Source organism: Nicotiana sylvestris, chromosome 3 (genome assembly GCF_000393655.2).
Source record: "Nicotiana sylvestris chromosome 3, ASM39365v2, whole genome shotgun sequence".
Lineage (NCBI taxonomy): Eukaryota > Viridiplantae > Streptophyta > Magnoliopsida > Solanales > Solanaceae > Nicotiana > Nicotiana sylvestris.
This window is the reverse complement of record NC_091059.1, coordinates 185,830,278-185,857,383: the sequence shown is the minus strand read 5'-3', so window position 1 is coordinate 185,857,383 and position 27,106 is coordinate 185,830,278. Positions and strand designations below refer to the sequence as shown.

The 27,106-nt window shown below is 33.8% G+C and overlaps 2 protein-coding genes across 2 annotated transcripts; both read right to left on the bottom strand.

The window, feature by feature from the left end:
• Window positions 1-10,697: 10,697 nt before the first annotated feature.
• Window positions 10,698-15,139, bottom strand: LOC104214436 (pectinesterase/pectinesterase inhibitor U1). The gene is made up of 4 exons (XM_009764093.2): window positions 14,634-15,139; window positions 13,969-14,317; window positions 13,489-13,820; window positions 10,698-11,677 (listed from the first exon to the last, which is right to left on the bottom strand). The coding sequence occupies exons 1-4, from the start codon at window positions 15,028-15,030 to the stop codon at window positions 10,986-10,988; spliced, it is 1,770 nt and encodes a 589-aa protein (XP_009762395.1). The 5' UTR covers window positions 15,031-15,139; the 3' UTR covers window positions 10,698-10,985.
• Window positions 15,140-22,866: 7,727 nt separating this feature from the next.
• On the bottom strand, window positions 22,867-25,944 carry LOC138888472 (uncharacterized). Its single transcript, XM_070170339.1, has 4 exons — window positions 25,220-25,944; window positions 23,977-24,751; window positions 23,513-23,854; window positions 22,867-23,268 (listed from the first exon to the last, which is right to left on the bottom strand). Exons 1-4 carry the CDS (start codon window positions 25,942-25,944, stop codon window positions 22,867-22,869), a joined length of 2,244 nt encoding a protein of 747 aa, XP_070026440.1.
• Window positions 25,945-27,106: the final 1,162 nt, after the last annotated feature.

Below are 27,106 nucleotides of genomic sequence, written 5' to 3'. Positions count from 1 at the left end.
TCACTCCATCCCCCGAACACTCCAGCAGCGGAACCATTACAGTCTCCCACCTCACGACCTTACCAGACCCGCCGCCCACCAGCAACGACGTCAACCAGCCCTTCAACGACCAACGACCGCACCACCCCAACTCCCTCTCAAACCCGCCATCGCACAGACCCCATCAGATTGGAGCTCAAACGTAACAAGAATCCAGTAACAACAACTCCATTTTCAGCCGAAAATCCAGCAGATCCTAACCCAAATAGAACAAATCGAGTGTAGCTTTCTGTTGATACCAGTTTCCGTTCTTTGAGAACTTCGACTGAGTTTGTAAGGCTGTCCGGTCGACTGAGTTTGTAAGGCTGTTTCGGTCGCTGGCTCTATTTGTAATTCGAGGCTGCCGGTCGAGTTTTCTTTGGTCGCACGTCCAATTGCTCGTTCAAAGATTTGTTGGTGATTCATTGTTGGGTGTTCTTTTGTTAATCCGAAATTGAAAGATTTCGACGGTAAGGTCCATTTCTCATCCTACTCGAATTTTGAGCGTGAATGAAGTTCTGTTTCAACCATGCTATTGTCTTTCCCTTAATCTGCATATTTATCACTGCTATTGCGAATTAGTATATTAAAAACATATACTTGGTGTAAATGTTGGAATTGGATAAAGTGGCAGTGAGGTTTGGGTACTAGAAATTTAAAAAAAAAGAATTTCAATTGTTATTATTATATTCTACTGAATCGATAGGAGCATGTTTAAGTCGACCACACTTGGGTAGGCAAGCTTTAAGATTTTGTTAGCCTTGAGGCGAGAGGTCGCTCCCTTAGTTAAATTTATCCGGGGAATACCCCGAAGAATTTGTATATATTTTATTCCGGGGAATGCCCCGTAGTATCATGTATTTGGAGGCCATGACGAACTTCGTGGGAAAATTATAGTATATATTAGTATTTAGGATTTTACATTTATTTTCTTCTTTTATTTCTTTTTGGTTAGGTGGGGACGACCTCGAGCCTCTATTGTGTTTATTTTCTTTTCTGTGTTTATACCTTAATTTGAATATTTTAAGTGCCAACCTAATCAAGTATGCAACCGTACTAGTTACGGGATATGGGGAGTGCCTAACACCTTCTCCCCGAGTCAAATGAACCCCCTTACCCGAATCTCTAGTGCAGACTTAGTTTGGAGTCCAAAGTGTTTTAAAGGAAATTTTTTTTTTTAAAAAACGGTGACCTGACACACCGAAACCAATGTCAGGTGGCGACTCTGAGTTATTTCCTTTTGAACACAATTTTGTCACTTTTTAATTAAAAACTCTTTTGAGCTTTACTAAATCTTTTATTTTATTTAAGAGGGTTTAGTGAAGTTCGGTTAAAAAGGGGTGTGACATATGCCCTTGTCACGTGAGTTTGTTGAAGCAAAAGATGGAAAGGAATCAAACTAAGATTTTGTGTGAATTTTTCTTTTTTCTTTTTGGTGTAAATTAAAATTAAACTAAAATTCCTACCTATTAAATAACGAAATCAACAACGTAAATACTATAAAGCTAAATTGTCTATGCTATCAAGTTGATTTAATTCAAAAAACAGAAGTTAGTAATCCTTAATTTCTTAACTTCTGAAAGTATATATTTTTTCTTTTTGCTTTCGTTCTTCTCTCTTTCTCTTTTTTTTTTTGACTTTCTTTTAGATATAAATAGCTAGACAAAAATACTAGTTATCTATAATAAAAATAGAAAGAGGATGAAGAAATCTTAATCCTACTCTGTATTTACTAAAGTCCTACAACTTAAAAATCAGAATAAACTAAGTAAAAAAATATAGATTTTTGTATCTTTTCTTTTTATCTTTTGAAAACAAAAATATTGAAACTATATTCGTATTTTTCAATTTCATGGAAGGTAAGATAAATTAAAAGCAACTAGATAAAATACCTATTAGCTAAAATGAAGGAAAATATTTTTGTATTTTTCATTTTAAGAGAAAATAGAGCTAAAAGGTCAAAAATAGGCAAAGTAACAATATTAGAACTAAAAAAATATCTAAGCACTAAAAAGGTATAAAATTTCGAGGAGGGTCAAAAATTACATGTCTACAGTTACCCCTCTTTGACTGGAAACACGAAGAGTTTTCAGACAAAGAACGACAAGACAGGTTTTTTGACCCGATCCTTATTTAGTGAGACCAAAAACTAAGAGAAAGGAAGAGAATGTGACCGAGCCCTGGTGTCTGAGCTGTCTATATATCCTTGGCAATAAAGGAATCAGGCCACGTGTAGTTCAGAAGCGAATGAGGTGATGGAGTATACTGAGGTGGAGAGCCGGTCGAGGTGTCGTTCTGTCGAGGTTCCGGTCTGCGGTCCTGTTATTACATTAAAATCAAAAACTGAAAAAGTCTAACTAAGCCTGTCAACTATGAGTTACAAGATTCATATCTATAAGTCTTCTGAAGCTTGATCTTGAGTCTTGAATGGTTCTTCATGCAGACTTTAGATTTGAACCTTGACGCTTGCTAGTTGCAGGTGCTAGTTCATTCTTCTTCAGCTTTTCGGATCAAAACCGGACACACCATGCTTGTGACTTTAGTCATGTCTTGAGCAATCCATCTCTTGTCTCAGCTTCTGCATTTTGGATTCACTTCCCTTTTCTTTTCTTTTATCTTTTCTTTTTTCTTGTTTTTCTTTTTTATTCTGGATTGAGATTACTTCTGTTGATCATCGCGGACTGTTGACTCACATTCTTGCTGCGAGCTTCTGCTACTTCTAACTTGAATTGGATTCTGAAATGACTTCCCTTGTTCTCCAGGTGGGCGCCTAATTGCTAAAACTTGAACTGTATTCCCTTGTTCTCCAGTTGGGTGTCTGATTGCCAAAACTTGAATTGTATTCCCTTGTTCTCCAGGTGGACTCCTGATTGCCAAAAACTTGAACTATATTCCCTTGTTCTCCAGGTGGGCGCCTGATTGCCAAAACTTGAACTGTATTCCCTTGTTCTCTAGGTAGGTGCCTGCAATCAAAACAACAAAACAAACAAAATTTTCTGCCCCAATTTGCACTAGGAAGATTTGTGAGTTGTTAGCAAAACTATAAATCACCTATGCTATTGATGCAATGATGAGAGTAAAACTAAATATTTGACTGGGATGTGCGTCTCCTATGAATCAAACCAAGAATATTTGACTAGCAAGTGCGTCTGCTAAGAATAGAACCTGAATGACCCAGACTAGGAAGTGCGTCTCCTAGATTTAAGATTGAGCTTGCGAAAAACTATAAACTAAGCTTGACTAAAGTAAAAACTGACCCTATTCTCCAGGCTGGACCCCTGATTTCGAGAAAGCTAAAGATTAATAACTTAAAATAACTAAGCTATCCTAGACAAAAATACTTGTTATCTATAATAAAAATAGAAAGAGGATGAAGAAATCTTAATCCTACTCTGTATTTGCTAAAGTTCTACAACTTAAAAATCACAATAAACTAATTAAAAAAATATAGATTTTTGTAACTTTTCTTTTTATCTTTTGAAAACAAAAATATTGAAACTATATTCGTATTTTTCAATTTCATGGAAGGTAAGATAAACTAAAAGCAACTAGATAAAATACCTATTAGCTAAAACGAAGGAAAATATTTTTGTATTTTTTATTTTAAGAGAAAATAGAGCTAAAATGTCAAAAATAGGCAAAGTAACAATATTAGACCTAAAAATATCTAAACACTAAAAAAGTGTAAAATTTTGGGAGGGTCAAAAATTACATGTACAATATTCTGCAACTCTAAGTTTGAAAATTGAGATTTTAAACCTCATTAATTCCTCAGTAGAAATGACACCAGGTAAAAAATTTAAAAGGTTATTATTTAGGAATTAGTCAGAACATCCTGAATTTCAGTTTTTCAATTCAAATTTTACATTGATTGATTTTTAAATAGCATACGTGAGAATAGATATTCATGCACTTGCGCCTTAATCTCCCTATCGTGTGACAACTATGCATTGTGTTGTGTTTTAATTTTGCAAAGCAGAAATACTGATATTAGTTGAGCTGTCTATTTCCTCATATTTTGGGACAAATTTGAATGGACGTTTTCAAATTCAAAGTGAAATGTTTTGCTTCATTGGTCTCTCATCAATTGCGTGATAGAGAGCCAGCAGAAACCATGCACAGAGTATAGTATTTGAAATTTGACCGCAAGCAGAGATATACTAAACTAAACTCGCTAAATATACATTCATATAACTGACTAAAATGATATTGTATAGCCGCTCTTAAAATAATAGTCGAATATATATATATATATATATATATATATATATATATATATATATGTGTGTGTGATAATACCCCAAGTTAAAATCACAAATACAAAGGCATTTCGAGGCATAAAATTATCTTGTATCTGTTGGGCACATGCCCATGTTGTCCGGCCAAAGGCCCAATGACCTAATCCTATTCTCTTTTGGTTTTCATTCCTATTTGAAATTGAATTCGGTTTATTCCTATTTTGAGTGGGTTTTGGCTTTAAGAGAAAGCACCACTCATGATCTATAAATATGACAAACTTGGAGAATTATTCTATGCTCATTGATACAAATTTTTGAAAGGCTTAAACACATAAGAGTGGGTTTTGAGAGAGCTTTCATCAAGAGAGAAGAGAGAAGAAAAATATTTGTTTTTGCTGTAGATTTTTATTCCGACCAGCCAACTTCAAATCACGGTTTCCGATTCGTTAACCATTGGATAGGGAAATTTTGACTGATTGTTCGTAACATCTTGGTCATGGATTTGAACGGTGGAGATCGAATTTGGAGTCTCGTAGCATCTGATTTCGAGCCTTGAACAACAACTTTGTTTTTGTGGATTCTCCTCTTTCTTCAATTGATTAGTTGTTGCTCTTGTTACTAGTGTCGTTCCGCGTTTGGCACTGTTGTGTAGCCAATTTGGAGAACTTTTGTAACCATTTTATTGTTATAGTGAAGTTTTTTTGGATCTTTTGATCTCGTGGTTTTTACCTTCGATTTGAAGGGTTTTCCACGTTAAAATTTGGTGGTCTTTATCTTCTTTATTTTCGGGTTTGCCTCTTCCTCGCAGGGGCGGATGCATAGGGTTAACAGTGGGTTCAATTGGACCCGTAACTTTTAATGCGGAGTAAAAATTTATGTGTAAAAATTTCTTAAAATTGTAAAAATAATAGACATGAACCCATAACTTTAAAAATATAATGAGTTCAATACTAAAAACTTTATAGTTGAACCCATAAAATTTAAATCCTTAATCCGCCTCTGCTTCCTCGACATAATAGTATCTACTGATATTTTAAATTCGTCTATAAATAAATCATTAACCGCTAGATTGGATATGCAGCAGCTGGGATCATGCCTGTACGCGGTCGGCAAGTCCAAATGTGAGACAGAGAATCAATGAAGAACGAAATATAAGGAGGTCAATGCAAATGGAAGAAAAGGGCCGCGTACGCCGTGTGCCTTAAAAATTAGGAATTTTTTAGTAACAAAGTTAATACATTATTTATTTTAAATAAATACCATTTAAAAAAATTATATTCTATAGATACCTTTTATGTTTATAGCAAAATATCTAATTTTGGTTACCTCCTATCCCTAAGCCACTAAATACACTATTCAGTTACACTCTTTTCTTTCTCTCTCTATTTTGATACATGTCATTCTCTTCCCTCATTCCCTGAAAACACAACTGAGGACTTCGTCAGAAGCAATTTGATTTTCTATTACGAAGGGCTCCCTTATTGGATTTCGTGAAAATTTCTCTTACGAAGGGCACTGACGGAGGACACTTAATTCATGAATTTTTTTGGCGGGGCTGTTACGAAGAGCTTATCATTAAGGGATATTGGCTAGAAAAATGGTGATGTACCAAATAACAAATTGTAGCATGAGTAATCCATAAAACCAGACACATGCATCACTATCCTTTGAGAGAGTATAGCCAATTTATCAAAAAGTCTATTATTCTGCTTTTTCTTATTGATTTTATGTTATGAAGGGCTCCCAATTGGGTTTCCTAAAATACGAAGGGCACTTGATTGAATACGAAGGGCCTTTTTGGTAAGATTCGGGGTTTTTACTTGACGGTAGATTCGCCGGAAATTAAGGTTTGTTCTTGAACAAAGACGACGTAGTTTGGGGCTAAGCAACTTGATTTTCTGTTAATATATTTCAATGTATTTTCATGTATGTCATTATTTTTTTTTCCATTGTAATTCAATGTACCTCGTTGTATTCCATGTATCTCATTATATTCACTCTTTTTTTCCATTATATTTCAATGTATTCCGTTGTATTCTATGTATTTCATTGTATTCACTGTCTCGCTATATGCCATGAATGTATTCATATGTTTTTTTTATTAATATAATTTATGTATTAAAATGTATTATATAATTTCTCTGAAGGTTGCTATGTTTTTGGTGTATTTTTCGGTTGAGAATTTTTTTTACAACTGAAAATACAAAATTTGTGTGTTATAATTGAGTTTGTTGAGTTATATTAGGAGTCTGTTATGTTAATTGATTCACTTTCCGTTTTAAAACAATGTAATCCCCTATTTCACTCGGTAAATAGGGTCGAATACAATAATCTGTCCAGTTGTAATCCCATATTTTTTTACTCCATGAATATAGTCGAATACACTCGAATACAACAACTGATTAGCTAGACTTCCCTGATTCACACCTATTTTTGCTACTGTATTCATGAATACAATAGCTTAAATACATTAAATACATCTTATAGCCACAAAAAAGTATCTATAATTCATAATATAGCAAATAGTATCTATAAATGACTAATTACTATGAAAAATTCTCTAAAAATTAAGCCAACGGAAAATTGTTATAAATCTGACACTATGATGAATAATAATAGTAGTAGTAATATATAGTGGGTGGAGAGCGTGATCATATTTAGCGTGCACATGGAAACAGCAAAGCGTTAAGTAGGTGCAATGCATGTGTGGATCCCATTTTTTGTTGCCTCTATTCTCCGCTAATTGCGGCTTATAACGTTCTTTCTCTACTCAAGTCCCCTGTCTAACGTAGTTAGCATGGTGGAACAAAAAATTAGTACATACAGAGGCGAGGTAGGATTTAGAGTTCGGAATTATAATTTTTTAAGCTATGTTCTTGACTAATAATTTATATATATTCAATGAATTTTTTTAAATAAATATAAGATTTGAACCAAAATTACTACTAAGCTAACCCACGAATACAACGACTTCTAATTATTTAAGAAGTTTAAGACTTCTAATTATTAAAGAAGTTTATCTTGCTTAATTATTTAGGCGGCCTAAAATATTTACCTGCCAGAACTATTTTTATATACCTTATTAGTATATACTAACAGTTTTTGCATTGTATAACAAAATGTTTATGACCCCAAGGTAATAAAAAAAGTACATGTTTAGCATTTTGTAGATACTAGTCTTATGATACGCGCATTGCGCGTGTATAATATCTTAATGGATAAAAGAATTCTAAAAAGTCGTATAGATATTATATTGAAATATTGTGTCTAAGCTATAAAATATAAGTTTATTTTCCTAAAAATGATAAATGTTGATCTTATGTACTTAACTCAGTAAAAGAAGAAACTACTCCATAGAAGTTCTCAATAATTTGTCAATGCCTTCAGTCAAAAAGTTGTTCTAATTTTATAATTTTATTTTCTTAGTTAAGCTTGATACTTGAATTTTAAAATAATTGGAATTGATTGAGATTATTATGACTGTGATTGCTAGATATGTGTTTTTACTCCCAAGTATGATTTAATAACAAAAAATTTAGTTGATATTATTTAAATATAAGAAAAATAATTCAACATATTTTATTATTTAAAAGAAATACTCGTAAACGTTGAAAAAGTACTCCTAAAAGTATACTAAAAAAAATAAGAAAATAAGGACTACTAAACCAAACTTTTATAACGAAAATAAAATTGTCCTAAACCTAATATTAAAAAAATATTCGTGAATTCTTGAAATTCAATACCTTAAATCTAAATAAAGTTTATATGAAGTATTCCAATTAAATAACATGATTTTTTAGATCAAAATCCTAAATATTAGAAAAATAATTACTCTAGTGATTATTCTAAATATTAAGAAAATAATTAAATGACTATTTCTAAATTTAGGAAACTAACTTATATTACTATTTTGTCCAATATGAAAGCTAATTTTAAATGGTAAAATGACGAACGATTGCGCGTGAATGCTATATCGATGAATATGAACTATTAAAATATTACATAAATATTCTATTAGAAATTATGTTTGAGTGATAAGATAAAAATTATAGAAAAAATATAAGTTCTTGAAAGGAATTGTTGAACTTATCTAGCTAACACAATAAATAGAAAAACTATACCCCATATAAGCCTCAATCATGTCAGTCAATATATTCAACTTAAAAATCCTTACAAATTTTAGAATATCATTACTTCAATTTCACAAGTTATACTTCATTTTTAGTTTTAGCAAGAACACATTAACTCTTGGATATTTAAATTATTCCGAAAAATTTTATTTGAAAAGTTACATATTCTTAAGTTTATTACAAAAAAAATACAAATAAAGTCAACTAACCGACAAAAGATGCCTTTTTTTTTTTCTCGTTGAGAAAATATAAATTGTGCTATTACTCTAATTAATAAGAAAAAATATAGTAATTATTTTCAGTAAATTAGTAAAGAACTATGCATCTATGTTGTAACAAAATTACAATTCACGGGTTCTAAAAAGACTACGTTAATACTATTCTAGAAGTAGCAAGAATATAAAATTCATGTTAAAATTAAATTAAGTTTAGTTCTACATGTTAGACAAATATTTTAAACGTAGATTTTCTTTTTGAAGAAAAAAATTAGTTTTTCAAAAGGTACAGATAACTCTATATAAATCTCTCTCAACTTTTATATAACTCTATATAAAAGTTGGTATAAATCAATTTTTGTTGTGCCACATTTAACTCTATTTAACTCTCTCTCAATAATTTTAGGTTGTTATATATCTTAGATACTCTTTTTTTTTTTTTTTTGTTATGTTCTCTCGAACATCGCCAATAATTTGTCCTTTTGAGACTATTTATTTTTCAAATTCAAAAAATGACAACTAACCAAAATGTTACTTTTCAAAATAATTCTTCCAACTAACGCTAACTATTATTTTCAAAGCCAAAATCTTTGTTGTTCGTTGAATATAATATTTGGCTTTGTCTTTTATACTTTTAAACTCCATAATTATTAAAGTTATTTTGGTTTGTTTGTCTCTGGAGAAAGAAACATAGTTATAATGACAAAGTTAATTTTGTTTATTAAACGTTTTTTTTTGTGTGGAATTAGGATTATTTATTCTACATGGAAGAAACATACTTATTATTACACGGTAATAGTTATTTTATTCAATTCAAATATGGAAAGAATTTATATAAATAAAAGCTTACTTGATTTTAAATTCTTAAATATTAGGACTTCCTTCAAATAAGGAAATGTTTAATAACTATAATTTTAGTTGACTTCAAAGTCTTAAATGTTAGGGAAAAAAAGTCATAACTATTAGGAAAATAATTGAATTACTATTTTGTCTAGTGTGAAATCTATTTTTAAAGGATAAAAAATGCGAACGATATTTCACTAACGGCCTTCGTACTTTTAATATAGTATATATAGATTTCTTCCTAAATAGGTGAGAACTGTAATATTTTTCAAATGGGCATTACGTAATTTTCTTTTGGGCCTGTCTGGGCACATCACACAAATGGCCCAATATGAAACTAATAGTTAACCAAGGGATCTTTACACAAATAATCGGTCATATTCATTATTTACATTTTTAGTTATATACATATATTATATATTGATTATACATAATTATATACATACATATATATATATATATATATATAATATAAATTATGTATATATTATACTTCTACTAGCTATTTTTTGTTTAAGTGATTGGATGAGCAGATATTTGGGCTAATTCTTCTTAACCAAAATGGAGAATACTGACCAAGCAAGAGATTGACCATGTTAATTGGGTTAGATATATTCTCTCTCACTTTTGGATGTTTGATTACTTCAACCCAAAATGGGTAATGCAATTGAGTGTGGTGCCGCTCACAAGAAAGGTAAAAGAGAAACACCTAGGCATAAGCCCACAACTTATTTGACAGCCACTGCCCGCTAATCAATTATATAGTGTCATTTTTCCGCTAATCAATTGTTCAGTAAATTTTAACTTGTCCATTTTTTTGGGACAAACCTGAGTATACAATGTAGAGAAATGTTTATTCTTAGACGCTCCCAAAAAATAATAAGATGATAAATATATAATTATATGTATATGTGTATTATATATATATATATAATATACATTTTTTAGCTAGTGAATAAAATTAATTTCTGCGACGAGCCAATTTTTGTATTTTGAAAATCTTGGCGGACTGGTATAAATAACTTTGGAAGCTGACAAGAGGGTGGTAGTTGAACTTCAACCATTGAGTAATGTTGCCGATAGAACAATTAGCAACACACCTAATCGTGAACAAGTTGCTGTGCTCAAGAGTTTAGATGAATACATGTTAATTAGTTAAAAAATAATTACTTTATTACTTGATATTTAAGTGAAGAATAATGAAAAAGCAAACAGTAATTACAGGGTAAGACGTTAGGACAAAGATAAGTATATGGAGCTTTGAAATTCTCTTATTTTATTTCCACATTCTTTTGGCTTTTCGCTTTTAGATAGGATAATTACACACATTAGGGAATATTTAGGTCTATATCACTAAAATTCCTCAGCACGAATAGAAGTTCATAAAGAAAATTTCCAACCCCTATTCGTTGATGAATCTTGTTATTTCTCCATCAGCCAAACACCATTGCCATGCATGAGTGTCCTCCGGCTCAAAATAAACATTTCTCATGAAACTTCACAAAAACTTGAAAACAAAATACTACTTAAAATAAAGGATTTCAGAGACCAAGAGAAAAAGGGAAGCCAGTGGAGCTCAACCAACTACCTCCAGCAATGAATCTACCAGGAGTATAAGCTTGAGCCTCAGTTGCACTTGTAATGACCTTAAACCCTTTCCATTTAACTCTTCCTGAGGTCCCAGCTCCTGCCCCAGTATTTTGATACTCGCCATAAAACAAAGTATTAAGCGCAAAATTCCCATTCCATTCATGCCATCCAGCAGAATTAATCACATCAGTAATTGACGATTGCATAATCACAGTCCTAGAATATTCTTTCCATGGCCGTCCAAGATACGTGGGGAAACTCTTCTGAACTGGTCTCAAATCAGACGTTGCACCAATTCTACATTTCTGGATCACAATTCCAGTGTTCTGGTTCGGGTCAGATCTTCCTTGGGCTGTGACCATATTCTTCTGACCCGAACCAGGACGCCGGGCATGAATATCACAGTCTTGTAAAACAGCAGCAGCATTGCCGAAAATAAAATCAACAGTGCCCGCAATTAAACACTGAACAAAATATTGACGATTGGAGTGAACGTAGAGAGAGTCTTGATAGGCTAAAATGTCACATCTATAGAAAGCGGACAAATCAGACCCCACGCGAAGTGCTACGGCTTGGTGTTTTGCGGCCCCTGCAGTGTTTTGGAAAGTTATGTCTCGGGCCAAGAATTTTTCACCTACCGCAGCTGCACATCAATTTGAGACAACTCATCAATAATTCTATCCAACAACACGAATAAAACGACTAATAAATGTATGTTAGATTTTGAATTTTCAACTGTCACATAGTTCTTTCCCTATCGAAATCGAATAAATATCCAAGTGACTAAAGTACAAAAAAGGTGAGAGCGTCACATTTATTGCCAGCTAAGAATGTACCAATGAATTATTCTTATCGGGACCGTAATCAAAGGAATCAGTTACTAAAGGCTGCTATAAAGAAGAAAAGAACCTTTATTTCCATTATAAAATTATAATTTCTTTCAAATTCAAATGATATAATTTGACTTAGACACAAAATTTAATATTTTTTTAAAACATGTGATCCTATAAGTTCAAAGGGCCAAAGCTTTGGGCGCTTATGATGTTTTTGTGTGTATAAAAGCTTCTAATTAACGGGAAATTGAGTAAAATAAAAAATTTAAAGTAAAATAGTTTCTAAATATAAAAATGTGTCATTCTTTGTTAAGAGACTAATAAAGAAAGTGTGTCATCTAAATAACTAAATTGAAATAGAACAGAGTAATAAATCATCATTTTCCTTCTAGTATCATAGTTTTAGATAAAGTTAGTAAATATACTATAACAATAACAATCCAGTAAAATCTCAAAAGTAGGTATATGAAGGATAGAGTGTATACAAACTTTACCCTTACTTCAAAAAAATAAAGAATCTGTTTCAGAAAGAGAAAAAAAAAGATAGTAAATATACTAAATGGGGGAAATAGATGATACTTTTCTAAGTTGGGAAGAAAGAGGTGACCTCATTGATACAGAAAAGTCAAAAGTTATGAAGTATTAAAAAGGAAAGAAGCCAGTTCCCAGCTGGAAAGCATCAGAGAGCGAACTGTAACCTTTGAATCAAAGGCTTTGATCATATCACTAGAATCTTGCGACTAGATTATATTTAGCCGAAGTGGATGACAAATCTAAATCGTGCAGCTCTCCAATTTACTTTTCCAGACGTGAGATTCGTAATTTCCAGATTGAGTAAAAAATAAAGGCTAGACACTAAATTCTGTTCAATTGCTACAAACAAATAAAAGTACTGAACTTTAGTTCTTCTTTTCTCATTTTAGAGGTAAATTAATGAACTTTTTCTTATTTTCAAGTGAGAATAGATCAGCTTAATTTTTTTTTTAAAATGTGATGTAACATAGTAATAATTTTATACTTTAGGACTGAGTAGGGACCGATAATGTTACTAAATCTCACCCAAAAGAAAAGATAATGTTCCAAATAGTACCTTCCCACATGGCCATATCCCTGCTTCAATTCCTTTGCAACATTGTACGCATTATTTTGTTCGTGTGTGGAATTATTAGCACATTTTCCAGGATTCCAGCTCCGAAACAATGATTTCTACTTTGAAATGGGCTTAACTTATATACACTCGCCTAAAGAATGATTTACACTAAATTTTTCATAATAATTAGGCAGGATATGACGTTGTTTTATCACTAAGGACATGACCATTGATAAGAGGGGACGGAGGAGGTCAAAGATTACGGTAAAAGGTTAATAAGTAGTTTCTTAGTTTCAATCAATATAATCAGCAATAACATTAAACCACCAGTTTAAGGACATTCACGCCATTTCCTCAACGTTAATTACTAATAGTAAGATTAGTTAAAATAGCAATAAATCCAATTAGCGATAGTTAGCTGCAGACCTAAGCTAACTCTACATGGTATTAGTAGTAAACTAAGGAATTAATCAGAAGAAAAAAGTTACAATTTTTTAAAGCTAGCTGGATACAAATAATTGAAAAACTTACCAACAGTGGCGGAGTGGAAAGTAGTGCTACCATCTTTCACATTTCTACTTCCTGTAATAATAGTATTGCTTCTTCCATCTCCCATAAACATAATATTTGTCTTCTTCTTCGGCACATCTACATTCTCCCTGTAAACACCAGCTTTTATCCTTATTACATACCTCTTGCTGCTCTTCTCTGGTGCTTTTGCTACCGCCTCCGACACCGTCTTGAAATTTCCGCTTCCGTCCGCCGCCACAACCACGTCGGGCCTCACCGTCGAGGACTGCAGCAATCTTCTGTCCCCAGCAGACAACCACTCCGGCCACTCACTATTGTCCTCTCTCAACTTCCTATTGTTTAAGACATAATTAAGTAAATAAATATATATTTTTTAGTATAACAATGCTTGCAGCGTCGTAAATATAATTAAGCAAATAAATATACACTCTTTTTAATAATTTAAACTTTAAGATATTCGGACAAGACAAATTTTAATACCTGTTAGTAGTGGTACCCTTCAACTTCTGCTCATTAGCAATGTCTGTATCGGTCATATTACAAATCATAGCTAAAGCATTACTGCACATTTTTTCTACGTGCTTTTGACCTTTCAGCAAAGCTTTGCGAACCTTTTTATCGGCGTCGTCGTGAGAGAAACCGTCAAGGCAAGTCTCTTGGTTAGTAATTGCTGAACTTATTAGAGTTTTAAGGTCATCTGCGTGGGCTTTCAGAGACTTTTTGTTGGGATATAGCTCGAGGTCTTTTATGGCCGTGTGGAGTTCGTCGAGAGTCTCGTCTATTGTCTCAAGGCAATCGTGCAACGCAACCTTTTCTCGTGGCTTTAGACCTGTATAATTAAACAATTACTTAATATATCAGTCACACCGTTCAACATGATATTCAATCAGACAATATGAAATCAAACCTACCTACACGACGTTAAGGGCAAGTTAAAGACATAACAACAACATCAACATCTCAGTAGAATCCGACTAGTGGAGTCTATGGAGGGTAAATTATACCTTACCCTTACATTGAGCAGAGAGACTGTTTCTCAAGGCCCCAAGTTAAGACATAATATAATTAAATACAGTAATTAAAAGTGTACTTTGTTAGTTAATTTAAGTTTATTCGAGATGGTTATGCATTTTAATAAGTAATACCTTTTCTTGTTTTGATGAGTTTTTCGACCTTAAAAAAGTTGTGTTGGACGGCCCTGCAGGTGATATTCAAGGACAACTCAATCACGTCTTTTTGGCTAGTTACTTTTTTGGAGAAATCTGAAACACTTGCAATTGTAGAGTAACATAATTCGGGGTGCAGGGTGTTTTCACACGCAGATTTTACAATGGCATGAGCTGCAGAGGTAATGGCCTGTATGTCTGCGTGGTCGTCGGAGTTATTTGAACGGAATTTTACACCGACAACTACTCCGATAACTGCTGCAACGAGTAGGACTGAGGCAACGACGGTCAAGAATAGTTTCTTTTTTCCTTTGGAAAAATTAACGTTCTTGCCGGAATCCAACATTCCGGCGAAGAAATCTTTGACACGTGTCATTTTGGATGAAGAAATATAAGGTAGAGTTGTGAAGAGAAGTGTTGGATTGGTGGGGTTTTATATCAGTAACACTGGTCCTACTTTTTCAACATTCTGTTAAAATTTGTTCTAGTACTAATTTAATTTGCATGTAATTATAGATGCCACATGAATGGTGCGAATGGCATCTATACTTTTCTTTGCTTTGTTGTCTTTCGTTTTCTTTTTCTCGATGTGTGTGCCCCATTTGACCTCTTGCCTTTATCAACTTTAATCAATTATTATAACTCAATCAGTGATGTTGGCATATGACAAGATTAGTTGAAAATTATATGTTGTGTTACAAGAATACAAGTTGGCGAAGCAAAAGGGCTTTAGCCTTGGGTTACAGGATACTATTGGTCATTGTAAAATGACGAATCAAAGTGAATGTCTATCTTACTTAATCTATTTTCTGCGTATTTTTCCTTAGCGTGACATTTGTTGGCCAGTCTTCACTCACTGGCTTGCTGTTTTGCCCGCCCAAGTGCTTTGTTAAACTTTTACTAATTTGGAGCAGCTAATTAGTGCCCTAGAACAAGAATCGTGGAATACTGGCGTTAATTTCCTTTTTTAATTAATTTATCTCGAAAAATTAAATGTAATTTTTTTTATGATTGGTAATTTTAAAAGTCTTATTTAACATTTAATGACATATTTTTTTTATAGGTATAACACAAATGTCATAGTATGTATTAAGCCAATAAATTTTTAAAAAAATTCTTTCTTAAACTTTGTATTCAACCGAATACCACGATATAAAAATGAAACAGGAAGAATAACAAGTAGTAGGCAGCTACTCTTTGTGTCTTCGTGAATTGAAAACGAGGATTGGAGCAACAATTCTTCTTAATGGGTTCGTTAAAAGATACGTAGTATCTTTGGTTCAGACTCCGTATTATTGTTAAATAACATTTAATATATAAAAGTAATTTATCCAAATTCCAGTGAGCTTCTTTTTTTTGCAATACAAAACTCTTAAAACTCAAAATCTAGCTTCGCCACTTAAATGAAAATTTTGAACTTTCCGCACAACTCAAGAAGTGATGCCTTGAGGGTGAAAAGCCGCCAATCAAGACTCCAAAAAAAAATGCAATACCAACAACAAAGACAGAGTGACGCTTTAGCTATTGTAATCCACATTTTCTTTACCACTTACGAGAGAAGAGGGACCAATTTTAGATTTTTCACGTCTTCTTAAACAGTAAAAGGATCCAATGTGCTCTGAAATTAACTGGACAGACAATCACCTTTGAAAGACAAAAGTATTGTAGCTTACTAAATACTACTAACGTAATATTAAATCCCTCGACTGTATTGACAAATGCTGCTTTTCAATGATAAAACAGTGAAGCAGCCACTACTTTAACTTTATTAGCTTCAAAAGCCAGCCAGCAAACTATGCCCCATGTATGTGATAAATAAAGGTGCGAATATGCTACTCTGTGGACATGCTACTATTATACGAAAACGATATATTATAAGTTACGTTCGTTATCCACTCTGTTAGTGCCCTCTCAATTTTCCCCAAAATATCAGAGAAATCCAACATATATCTGGAATTTAGATTCAACACCACAAGAAAATAGGACAATCAAATTTATTTCCAGAAATAAGAAGTTAACTCTTAATTCCCTGATTAGTTCCTGTTTGAACAAAAAATATGAATCTTTGGTTAAACTAATTAAATAAAACGATAAGAGGATATCCTAGTTAAAGATAATAACCCTAGATTTAAAATCAGTGCGGGACCACGTCGAAGTTGATTTAGTGCAATACACAATAAATGTTGCGGTTATTAATGGGATGAGAATAATGATAAGTAGGAAATAACAATAAATGACACTAAATGAAATAAGGAGGAAGATTCACCCAATATTGAATGATGTATTCCTTTGACAATGATGAATGACAAAAATGCGAGAGAGTATTGGACACTTTCTCGGATCAGGTGGAAATGACAATGGATAGAATACAAAGATCGGATCTCTATCAGAAAGTTGTTCTTTGTATTTATCTCGAGAGCTTACTTTTCAAAAGTGTTCTTATCAAATGGAATATTACATGCCTTTTGCCTTATCTCTCTTACTATTTATATGAGATATTCCCAAAAAACCCTAAAAGGTATCACAAATAAAATATTCAATAGAATATTCCCTTTGAAGGTTCCAAAGCTATACTAGCCGTTACTTCTGTTCATGCTTCTCGATCTCGGCCAAACTGCCTATGATAAGTTACGAATCTCACGATAATCAATTTCCTCGGTCGAATTTTGGCCATACAATTCCCACTGACCAATAAATAAGCTCGCAGCTGAGTAGTCGTTTTTTATCAGTTTGGGTTGAACTGTGCCACAATCTCATTTGAAACTTAAATGATTAGAAAGATCATATTTTTTTACTTTACTATTATATTCTCAGCACGGTGTGTTTGTCTGGTTCTTTTTTATTTGTTAAGCACAGGAAAATTCTTTTCAATAATTGAATAGCGATCAGACTCAAACTCAAAACGTCAACCAGGTGGCGGGAAGTTATATCAACTAATATCAATTTTGCAGTAATACCATCCTAAATCTTGTTTCTCTGTGCATTACCAAACAAAAATTTACTTGCTAGAAAACAAATTAAAATTGTCAACTCTAACTGTAGCGAAGAAAAATAAACAGAAGAAAGATTGGCGTAACAAGCCTGTAATATATGAACCATTAATTGTCAACAGGATTTGAAACTTCAAAATGGTAGATAAGAAATTAAGGCTGCAGCTAGTCCTAGTCGTCGAAGTAATGTTGACTAGGGGGGCCATGGACTTAGCTAGCTGTGTTAATGGATTATTGCTAGTGGTAGCTGTGTCGTTGTGCTGTATTAATTGGAAATTTAGAAGAATCAATATCGGCGTTTCTTTGTTTTGTTTTCTTCTCTTGACCATTAATTCACATGGCGTGGCGTGGCAGAGCTACAATATTAGTTATGGTATCAGATGAAATTCAATAGTTTTTTACTCAATTGGAACTCATATTTGTATTAGTAAATCCTATAAAAATATATAAATATTTAATTGCGAATCAAATAACTAAAGCAAATTATAAATTTGATGGCAAGTTAAGACTAAATAAATTTCAAATTCTGATTTCGCGCAACTATTAACATGACAAGTAGTTGCGTGTCCTATGATCCTTCTAGGTTGATTTTGTATTATTCAGAATTCCAGACAGTTGTTGTCCGCTATTTCCGTTTAATATTCTAACAAACTGATTATGTCTCAACCAACATTATTGATTTATGTACCTACTAAAGTACATAATTTACTCATCTAAATGAATTCAATATATAAGCCAGTGCACATCAAGTGTCATTGCACTTAATTACTGGGTTGAAATGACTAAAGCTTTATTTTTTTAAAATATATATTCAACTACTAGAAATAATTTTCTCATTAAATTCGGTCTGAACCCGCTTATACTGTCATATGTGAATGGGTAAAATTTACTTGCTTTTAGTGTTTATATACTAAGCAAGGGAATTCAAATTATTTGTTTATATATATTTGCACTTTAATTTGTCACTTTTGCAGTTAAATCAATTAGTAGCTTATACCCAGCCTTGTTTGCCCAAGAAAAGAAGGCAATATCCCATATGTTAGTTTAGCTTTTTCATACTCCCTCAGTTCACTTTAACATGTCCATTATAATGAAAATACATTTTTTCTTTTGCTTATCCATTTTTGCAATTCAAGAAGAAGACAATTTTTTTTCTCGTTTTAACACTTATTATTAACTACTCATTCCCCAAATAATTTTTCAATATTTTTTGAAATGCTATCATTATTATGGGTAAAATTACAAAATATATATTTTATTTATTTTTTCTTAAAGGGAGTGCAAAATTTTAAAGCGAATAACTAAAAATGAAGGAAGGAGTATTTTTAATACAGAAATATTATTTCGCCATATTTGATGTAAGTCTCGCTGGAAAGATTTCTTAATTATTTTTGGATTCTATTATTTACATTGGCGAACGTCGATGCTTCTTTTCTCCTTTTCCTCTTTTTCTATTTTCCTTAGTCGATGCGTCATCTTTTACTGTTGTAAAGCTTTATAGCACCAAATAGGGAAATAATATTTTTTGGAGGTTGATTTGTAGAGTAGTTGTATGTATGACGGCACACTTATTAGTGGTGGAGTGATACGTACTTATTCATTTTTAATCAAACTTTTCGAGAAGTAAGAAATCGCCTTGCCCGGAAATACTTTACCTTTTAATGTGAGACTTTCCAGCATGAATCTAAATTTAATCGAACTTCAATGCAGGTAAGAGACACCTAATGAAAAGAGAAAGCTGATGCACATGGATCACGTTTAATATAGCCTGGATTCTCCATCATTATTAATGTCTTTGCTCCATCATTTTTTGGGTCAATTTTCTGAATTTCGAATAAGCCTAATTCAACACTTACGAATAATTAGTGTACATAAGGAAGAAAAATAGATATGGAATATAAGTAGGATTATGATTTATGCTCTATCAATCATAAAGCTGTTGGTGTTTTAAATCTAAACAGAAAGGATTTATGAGTGATCGTTGGAAATATTATACGTCCACCAAATTTTATGCGATTTGTTGAAATTGGATTAAAGAATATCAAATCAAATAAAGATTGAGATTTGATTTAAGGATACAATGGCATCATCTTAATCAATGGCCCACAAGGGTTGGATGAGTGGTTTTCCATGTGGAGATCTGAGATCGATTCCCCTCGCCAGCAGTCTCCTCAGTCATAGATCGTCGCACCCGACTTGACTACAGGGGCGGAGCTAGAGTATTCCGAGCGGGTTTGGCCGAACCCAGTAGCTTTGGTTCGAATCCTGTATTTGTCTTAAAAAATTGTTAAATATATATAAACTATTAATTTAGAGCCCAGTAGTTTAAAACGACTAGAATTCCTAACCCACAGACTTGAAATTCTAGCTCCGCCTCCGCTTGACTAGTGCAGTTTTTATCTCATGTGTGGTTTGTGCGTGATTCACAATAAGCAGATTATCCCGTGCGCACCCAAAGGATAGCGGCTGCGAGTTTTCCAGAAAATTTTGAAAAAAGAAAAAGAAATTCTTAATCAATGCAATTTGACTTCAAAAATTGATAATTGAGGCAGACTTCTAATATTCTTAATGTACCATCCAATTAAGAAAACACAGCTACACTTTATAATATATATGTACATATGCATGAATGATTTTTACGAGAATGACTCATTTTATCTTTTATTGAAATTTACTCTACTTTATGTTGTCGTTGTCGAATCATGATGCTATACAAATCAAGTGCCAAACAAATAAAAACTCATTTATACACTTGTCGTCTTAATATTTCCTTTTTTCTACAGAATTTCGCTTTGCGTGACTTTATGCAAAAACTAACATGAATTTTTGACTTAATATTTGGAGTAAATTGTAAAATATTCAAGCTAATAATATGCTTAAATGAAGAATAATGCCAACAGAATAAAAAGAATGTTTCTTTCGCTTAGAACATTTGCACGAAGGTAAGAGTATCGTGCGAAGAGTTAGAAAGGAAAGGAAGGCTCTCGTCTCTAAATATATAATTTTACTTTTACACCATTAATGGATATTTACGACAAATTTTTCAGTAAAAATTGGAGCACTATCGTTGGATACAAAATGACAAAGCTCGGTTAATTCGTTGAGAACTTTCAACTCCTTTTCCATTGCTCTTATCTATCCCTTTGTTTTGCACTATCTTAATCATCTTTCATGTGAAATAACAATCATTCATAAAGGCCTAGTAGGCTAGTATTAAACGTGTCCCAGTTCTATCTTCCTAATTATTTTATGTTACTCTCACACTCAACAAAGTAACAGAAAAGAAGAACTTTCGGCTAAAGAGAAGAAAAAGAAAAAAAGAGAGAAGCAAGAAGAGAGATTTAGGAAAGGAATTTTAGATAGATCTTCATTCATAGATAATCATTGGAATACAAGGACTGGAATCACTAAAATACTGCCAACTGACAATGTATGACAGCAATTCTGTACTACTCAGTAATAGGACCGGAATTTAAATTACATAAGACTAAATTGCTATAATTAAAACTATGAGACTAATGTGACAACTATTACCAACTGTATTAACTACCATCAATGTAACAAACCCTGCCCCTTATAGAACCTTGTCCTCAAGGTTCGAAATTTGGAAACTGGGATTTGATGAAGCCATAATCTTCCCAAGTAGCCTCTTCCAGAAGTAAGTTGGACCATTGTATCTAAACTTGTGTCACTGCTTTATTCCCTCGCTTGATCATTCTTTTTCCCAACACATCAACTGGTTCAGTCATAGGAGCTTCATCAGGTGAGCACACAGGAGGGTCAACACAGGCAACTATATTAGTGCCTATCTTATTCTTGAGCTGTGAAATATGAAAAACTGGATGGATTTTGCTGTTGGAGGAAGTTGTAACCCATAAGAAGCAATGCCAATCCTTTTGAGGACTTGATAAGAACCATAGAACTTAGAGGAAAGTTTAAGGCTTTTCCGGATAGCAACAGAGGACTGCCTATAAGGTTGTAGCTTAAGATAGACCCAATCCCCTACTGAAAATTCTCGATCAATCCTGTGCTTATCCGCATGCTGTTTCATCCTATTTTGAGCCTTTCTGAGGCTTTCCTGCAGTACCTTAGCCATCACTTGCCTTTCCTTTAACCACTGAACTATAGAGTCCACTTTACTTTGAGCAATTAATTCAAATGTCAGCTGAGGAGGTTCATAACCATAGATAACCTGAAGTGGAGTCATTTGTAATGCAGAATGGAATGAGGTGTTGTACCAGAATTCAGCTAGGGAAAGCCACTGATTCCATGCCTTTGGTTTAGGACTTGTCTTGCATTTGAGATATGTTTCTAAGCACCTGTTTAACCTCTCTAATTGACCATCTGTCTGAGGATGGTAAGCTGAATTCATGTGTAACTCAACCTTCAATAACTTAAAGAGTTCCTTCCAAAAAGGCTGGTGAACACTTTATCTCTATCAGATACTATGCTTTGAGGGAGGCCATGTAACTTATACACTTGGTCTAAGAAAGCCTTTGCAACTTGAACTGCATTGAAAGAATGAAGGAGTGGAATGCAATGTACATACTTATTGAACTTGTCAATCACCACTAAGATAGTGTCTTTCCCTTCTGATTTTGGAAGTCCTTCAATAAAATCCATAGAAATATGCTTCCAAAGATGTTCTGGAATGGACAAGGGTTACAACAATCCCGGGTGTGTAATGTTTTTAGTTTTGTTTCTTTGACAAACATCACATTCTTGGATGACCTTCTGAATGTCTAATTGCATAGATGGACAATAGAATAGTGACCTCAACCTTTTGTAAGTGGCTAGCACTTTAGAATAACCTTCTAGTGCTGAGGAGTACATAGTCTTTATCAGCTGCTGCCTCATATTCCCTGGACTTCCTATTTATAACTTGCTCAAATGCCTTAGTAGTCCATTCACTACTTGGTTTGTAGCACTTTCATTTGGATTATGAGTAAGGTCAGAAATGAGTTGAGTTGCTTCCTCATCTCCATGATAGCTTTCCAACACTTCTTGATCCCAAGTTGGCCTGATGCTGGTGATAACATTACAATGTCCTAGAATTTTCCTAGATAAGGCATTAACTGCTGAATTCTCACTTTCTTTCCTATACTGAATATCAAAGTTTAGCCCCAGTAACGTAGTTAACCCTTTATGTTGTAGCACAGTAGAAATCCTCTGATCATTAGGAATTTGAAGCTGAAATGGTCAGTCTTGAATATGAAGAAATTCTACTGCAAGTAATGCCTCCACTTGTCCACAGCTAATATTAAGGCCAGTAATTCCTTCTCATAGGTTGATTGTCCTTGATTTTTAGGACTAAGAGCCTGACTCAGATAAGCTATTGGATGATGCTTTTGTATAAGTATGGCTCCAATACCTGAACCACTAGCATCAACTTCTACAATGAAAGGCTTAGAGAAATCTGGTAAGGCCAATACAGGAGCCTTAACCATTGCCTCTTTGAGCCTTTCAAATGTAGCTGTAGCTTCTTTAGTCCATGCAAAGTTCCCTTTCTTGAGCAGTAAAGTCAATGGCTTACTAATGACTCCATAACCCAATATAAATCTCTCGTAGTATCCAGTGAGTCCAAGAAACCCTCTTAATGCCTTAATGCTTGTTGGTGTAGGCCACTACAACATTGTTTTAATCTTAGCAGGGTCGGTTTGCACACCATTTCCTTAAATGATGTGGCTAAGGTAGTCCACGTGGGATTGAGCAAAGGAGCATTTTGATCTCTTAGCATATAGTTGGTGTTGTCTCAACAATTGAAGCACATTTTCCAAATGCCTCAAGTGACTACTCAAGTCTGGATTGTAGACTAAGATGTCATAAAAAAAATACTAAAATGAAATTTCTGAGATACTCTCCTAACACCTGGTGCATCAATGCCTGAAATGTAGCAGGTGCATTAGTCAACCCAAATGGCATAACTTTGAATTGCCATAGCCTATGATGTGTTCTAAAAGCAGTCTTGAACTCATCAGATTCCTTCATCCTTACTTGATGATAACCATGTCTAAGGTCAATCTTAGAAAACAGGACTGCCCTTTTTAGCTCATCCAATAAGTCCTCTACTACTGGAATGGTATACTTGTTTTTAATTGTCATTGCATTTAACTTCCTGTAATCAACACACAATCTCCATGTGGAGTCCTTCTTTTTAACTAGGAGAGCTGGTGAAGCAAAGCAAGATTGGCTAGGTACCACAGTCCTAACCTTGAGCATTTATGTGATCATGTGCTCAATTGCATCCTTTTGGTCATGAGAGTATCTGTATGGTCTTAGGCTGAAAGGGTGAGCATCAGACATCAAGGTGTGGTGTGGTCACAAATTCTTACCGGGGGCAAGGGCATTGGTTCTTCAAAGATATCAGCATACTTTTGCAGCAGCTCAATGACTGGTATAGGTACATCCACTTCTGGAGTTTGTTGGGATAAATCATATAATTGCACTAGACAACAGCTGCTTCCTTGTTGCAATAATTTTGCCGTGTTTTCCTCAACATCAAACCATACCTTAGCACTATCAGTATTGCCCTTAAGTGTGATGATTCTTCCCTTTTTAAGGAAGGTCACACTAAAAGGTCTTGTGTTGAGGATGACAGGGGTGAATTTATCTAACCAATTCATCCCAAGTACCATATCATAGCCCCCAAGGTGTAATACTCTTATAGGAAAATCGAATTCTTCTCCCTGCATAGTCCACTTAAACTTGGGACACCATTCTTCACTAAACATCTGTTGTCCATTGGCCATAACTACTCTCAGAGGTTGAGCAGAGGGATATACCATTCTTGTCATGCTTTTAGCTACTCTTGGGCTAATGAAGCTATGAGTAGATCCACTATATACCAAGATCAACATTGATAACTTCTTCACCGTCCCATGTATCTTGATAGTAGAAGGTGAAGTAGTCATTCCTAAGGTCACATTTATTGACAATTCAGCATGCTCCTCTTCTACCACAGCGAAGGTTTCTTCCACAGGTTCAGTGGCTTCAGTAGCTTCCCTTGCATCATGATAGAACTCCTCTTGTTCAGCTCCACTAGTGACTGTCATTAGGTTTAGCGTCTTTGGTTTATATTGATAACCAGGGTAATATCTCTCATGACACCTGAAGCAAATGTTTCTTTCTCTCATCTGATCATAGGTTAGGTTCTTTGGGTGGTTGGTGCCTGCAATACCAGAAGGGCCTGCCTGGTTGTTTGGATAGGCTAGTATAGGAAGAGTATTTCTGGTGGGGTAGGTGAGTCTAAGTGGTTCATTATAGGTGAGAGGGAGATCGTTCTAAAGAAAGGTGACTCTTAGGGTAGTGGGATGGTAATTTCTGGTGGCATTTTGAGGCGGTTGATATAAATGTTTTTGCAAGGATTTTAAGGCATCCTCTTGCAGTTTGGCTACTTCATAGGTGTCTAAAAGAGTTGAAGGGTTATAAATCCTAACCAAATGCTTGATTTCAGGCTTCAATCCACTCACAAAACTAGCTACAAAGTGCAGCTCATTCAAGTGAGGGTTGATCATCATCATGAGAATCCTTAACTCCTCAAACTTTTTTTGGTATCCTTCTATGCTACCCTCCTACCTCAATTTGCTAAACTCATCAATAATATCTAGGGGTTTGATATGATCAAACCTCCTACAGACATCCATACAAAATAAAGGCCATTCCACTATTCCCCCTCTATCAATAATATAAGCATCAAACCAGTTATCCACCTTATCTTTGAGGTGCATAGCAATATAAGTCATTTTCTGATGGTCAGGTACTTTATAGATTTCGAAATACCTGTCGCATCTCCTTATCCAAGCCCTGGGGTTGGTTCCATCAAATTCAGGAAACATGAGTTTGCCCTTTGGATCCTCAGCTGTGGCTATTTGCAGATGTTGATTCCCTGCTTTTGTGGTTCCAACTGGAGTAGGTAAAATTGGAGGCTGGGGGTTTCTCTGCACAGGAGCAGGTGGAAAAGCTATACCTCGAGCATCAGCTGCTGAAAGAGGTGTGAGTGGAGCTGTAGATTGAGCTAGTTGTCGAATACTCCCTCCACTAGTTGATCCTCCTATGGACAAGGATACTCTTTGAGCATATGAAGATCCAATCGTAGGTGAAGGCGTCTCTGGTGATCGATCCTTCAACAGCTGCTGAAGAATCAACTCAAGCTTCCTCTGAGTTTTAGTATTCTGAGCTTGAGTCTCATCCATTTTGTCAACACTTGTCGACTCACATCTGATTCTAGTGGTTAATTGCTGGACCCGAGCATCTAATTTTTTGATGCTATCTTCGATGCCTTTTAGTTTCTGATCAGCCATGGTGGTCAGAGGACCGCTACTCTAATACCAAATGTTACTCTCGCACTCGACAAAGTAACAGAAAAAGAAGAACTTTTAGCTAAGGAGAAGAAAAAAGAAGAAGAGAGACTTAAGAAGAGAGATTTAAGAGAGGAATTTTAGATAGATTTTCATTCATAGATAATTATTGGAATACAAGGAATATAAAGAACGACTACTCTGCCATTTCTGTTACCTAGGGATACATAAAATACTGTCAACTGGCAGTGTATGACAGTAATTCTGTACTACTCACTAATAGGACTAAAAAGGACTGGAATATAAATTACATAGAATTAAATTACTATAATTAAAACTATGAGACTAATGTGACAACTATTACCAACTATATTAACTACTATCAATGTAACATTTTAATTATAAATAATCCAAAAGAATATTTTATATGGAAGGACCAAGTATATTTGATTTTGCAACATGATACTTAAATTATCAAGTCACATCATCTTCTCCAATTTGAAGCCATCTTGCGAGTTCAAATTCTATTCGTAAAGAATATGAATTATATGAACAGAAAAACGAAGAAAAAAAATCCAAATTTGAGACAATGATCATGATTTTGCTCCAAGAGTAGGTAAAAGCTTTTATTTCCCTCCCAAAATTTGATTTAGCAAAAATTCAAGAACCAGGACAACAATTAAAACATAATAAAATGACATATCACGAACTTACTTTTGTCTTCCCTTTAACTAACTTGATGAATTGTTAAGTATAGTAATGTCAAATATTTCAATTAAATCCCCAATGTCAGTTAAGGTATGTTTTCATTTTGTTTCCATTCCAGTGTCTAGTACTTGTTTTGGGTCGACTAATCTGAATTTACCTGGCATTCATGAATATCTAAATTTGAGGGGTAAAGATAAAGTTTCTCGTTTCTATTGTATATTTCTTATTTTTTTTATTTTTTTAAATTAGCAGCGATAAAAGAGAGATTGTTAATATAACAAATTGACTTGTGACTTATTACCAAAAATGTGTGGTGGTATGTTTGAAATAAAGAACTTCTAGTAGGTAACGTTTTATCCCGCTAAGGGCCCAACAACGGAGTTAGAATTTAAAGTTTATGGTTCAACATTTTATTATTTTTAAGTTATTGAGTATTAAATTAATAATTTATACATAT

Bases quoted from the DNA above. Each gene is read 5' to 3' on its own strand.
- LOC104214436 (XM_009764093.2), bottom strand. From the start codon at position 15,030: ATGACACGTGTCAAAGATTTCTTCGCCGGAATGTTGGATTCCGGCAAG. The intron at 14,318-14,633 runs GTATTACTTATT...TTAATTATACAG, and splicing joins ACTCATCAAAACAAGAAAAG to GTCTAAAGCCACGAGAAAAG. The intron at 11,678-13,488 runs GTAAGTTTTTCA...ATTGATGTGCAG, and splicing joins TTTCCACTCCGCCACTGTTG to CTGCGGTAGGTGAAAAATTC.
- LOC138888472 (XM_070170339.1), bottom strand. From the start codon at position 25,944: ATGGCTGATCAGAAACTAAAAGGCATCGAAGATAGCATCAAAAAATTA. The intron at 24,752-25,219 runs GTAGGAGGGTAG...CATTTGCTTCAG, and splicing joins GATGAGTTTAGCAAATTGAG to GTGTCATGAGAGATATTACC. The intron at 23,269-23,512 runs GTGTTAGGAGAG...ACAATGTTGTAG, and splicing joins TTCAGGCATTGATGCACCAG to TGGCCTACACCAACAAGCAT.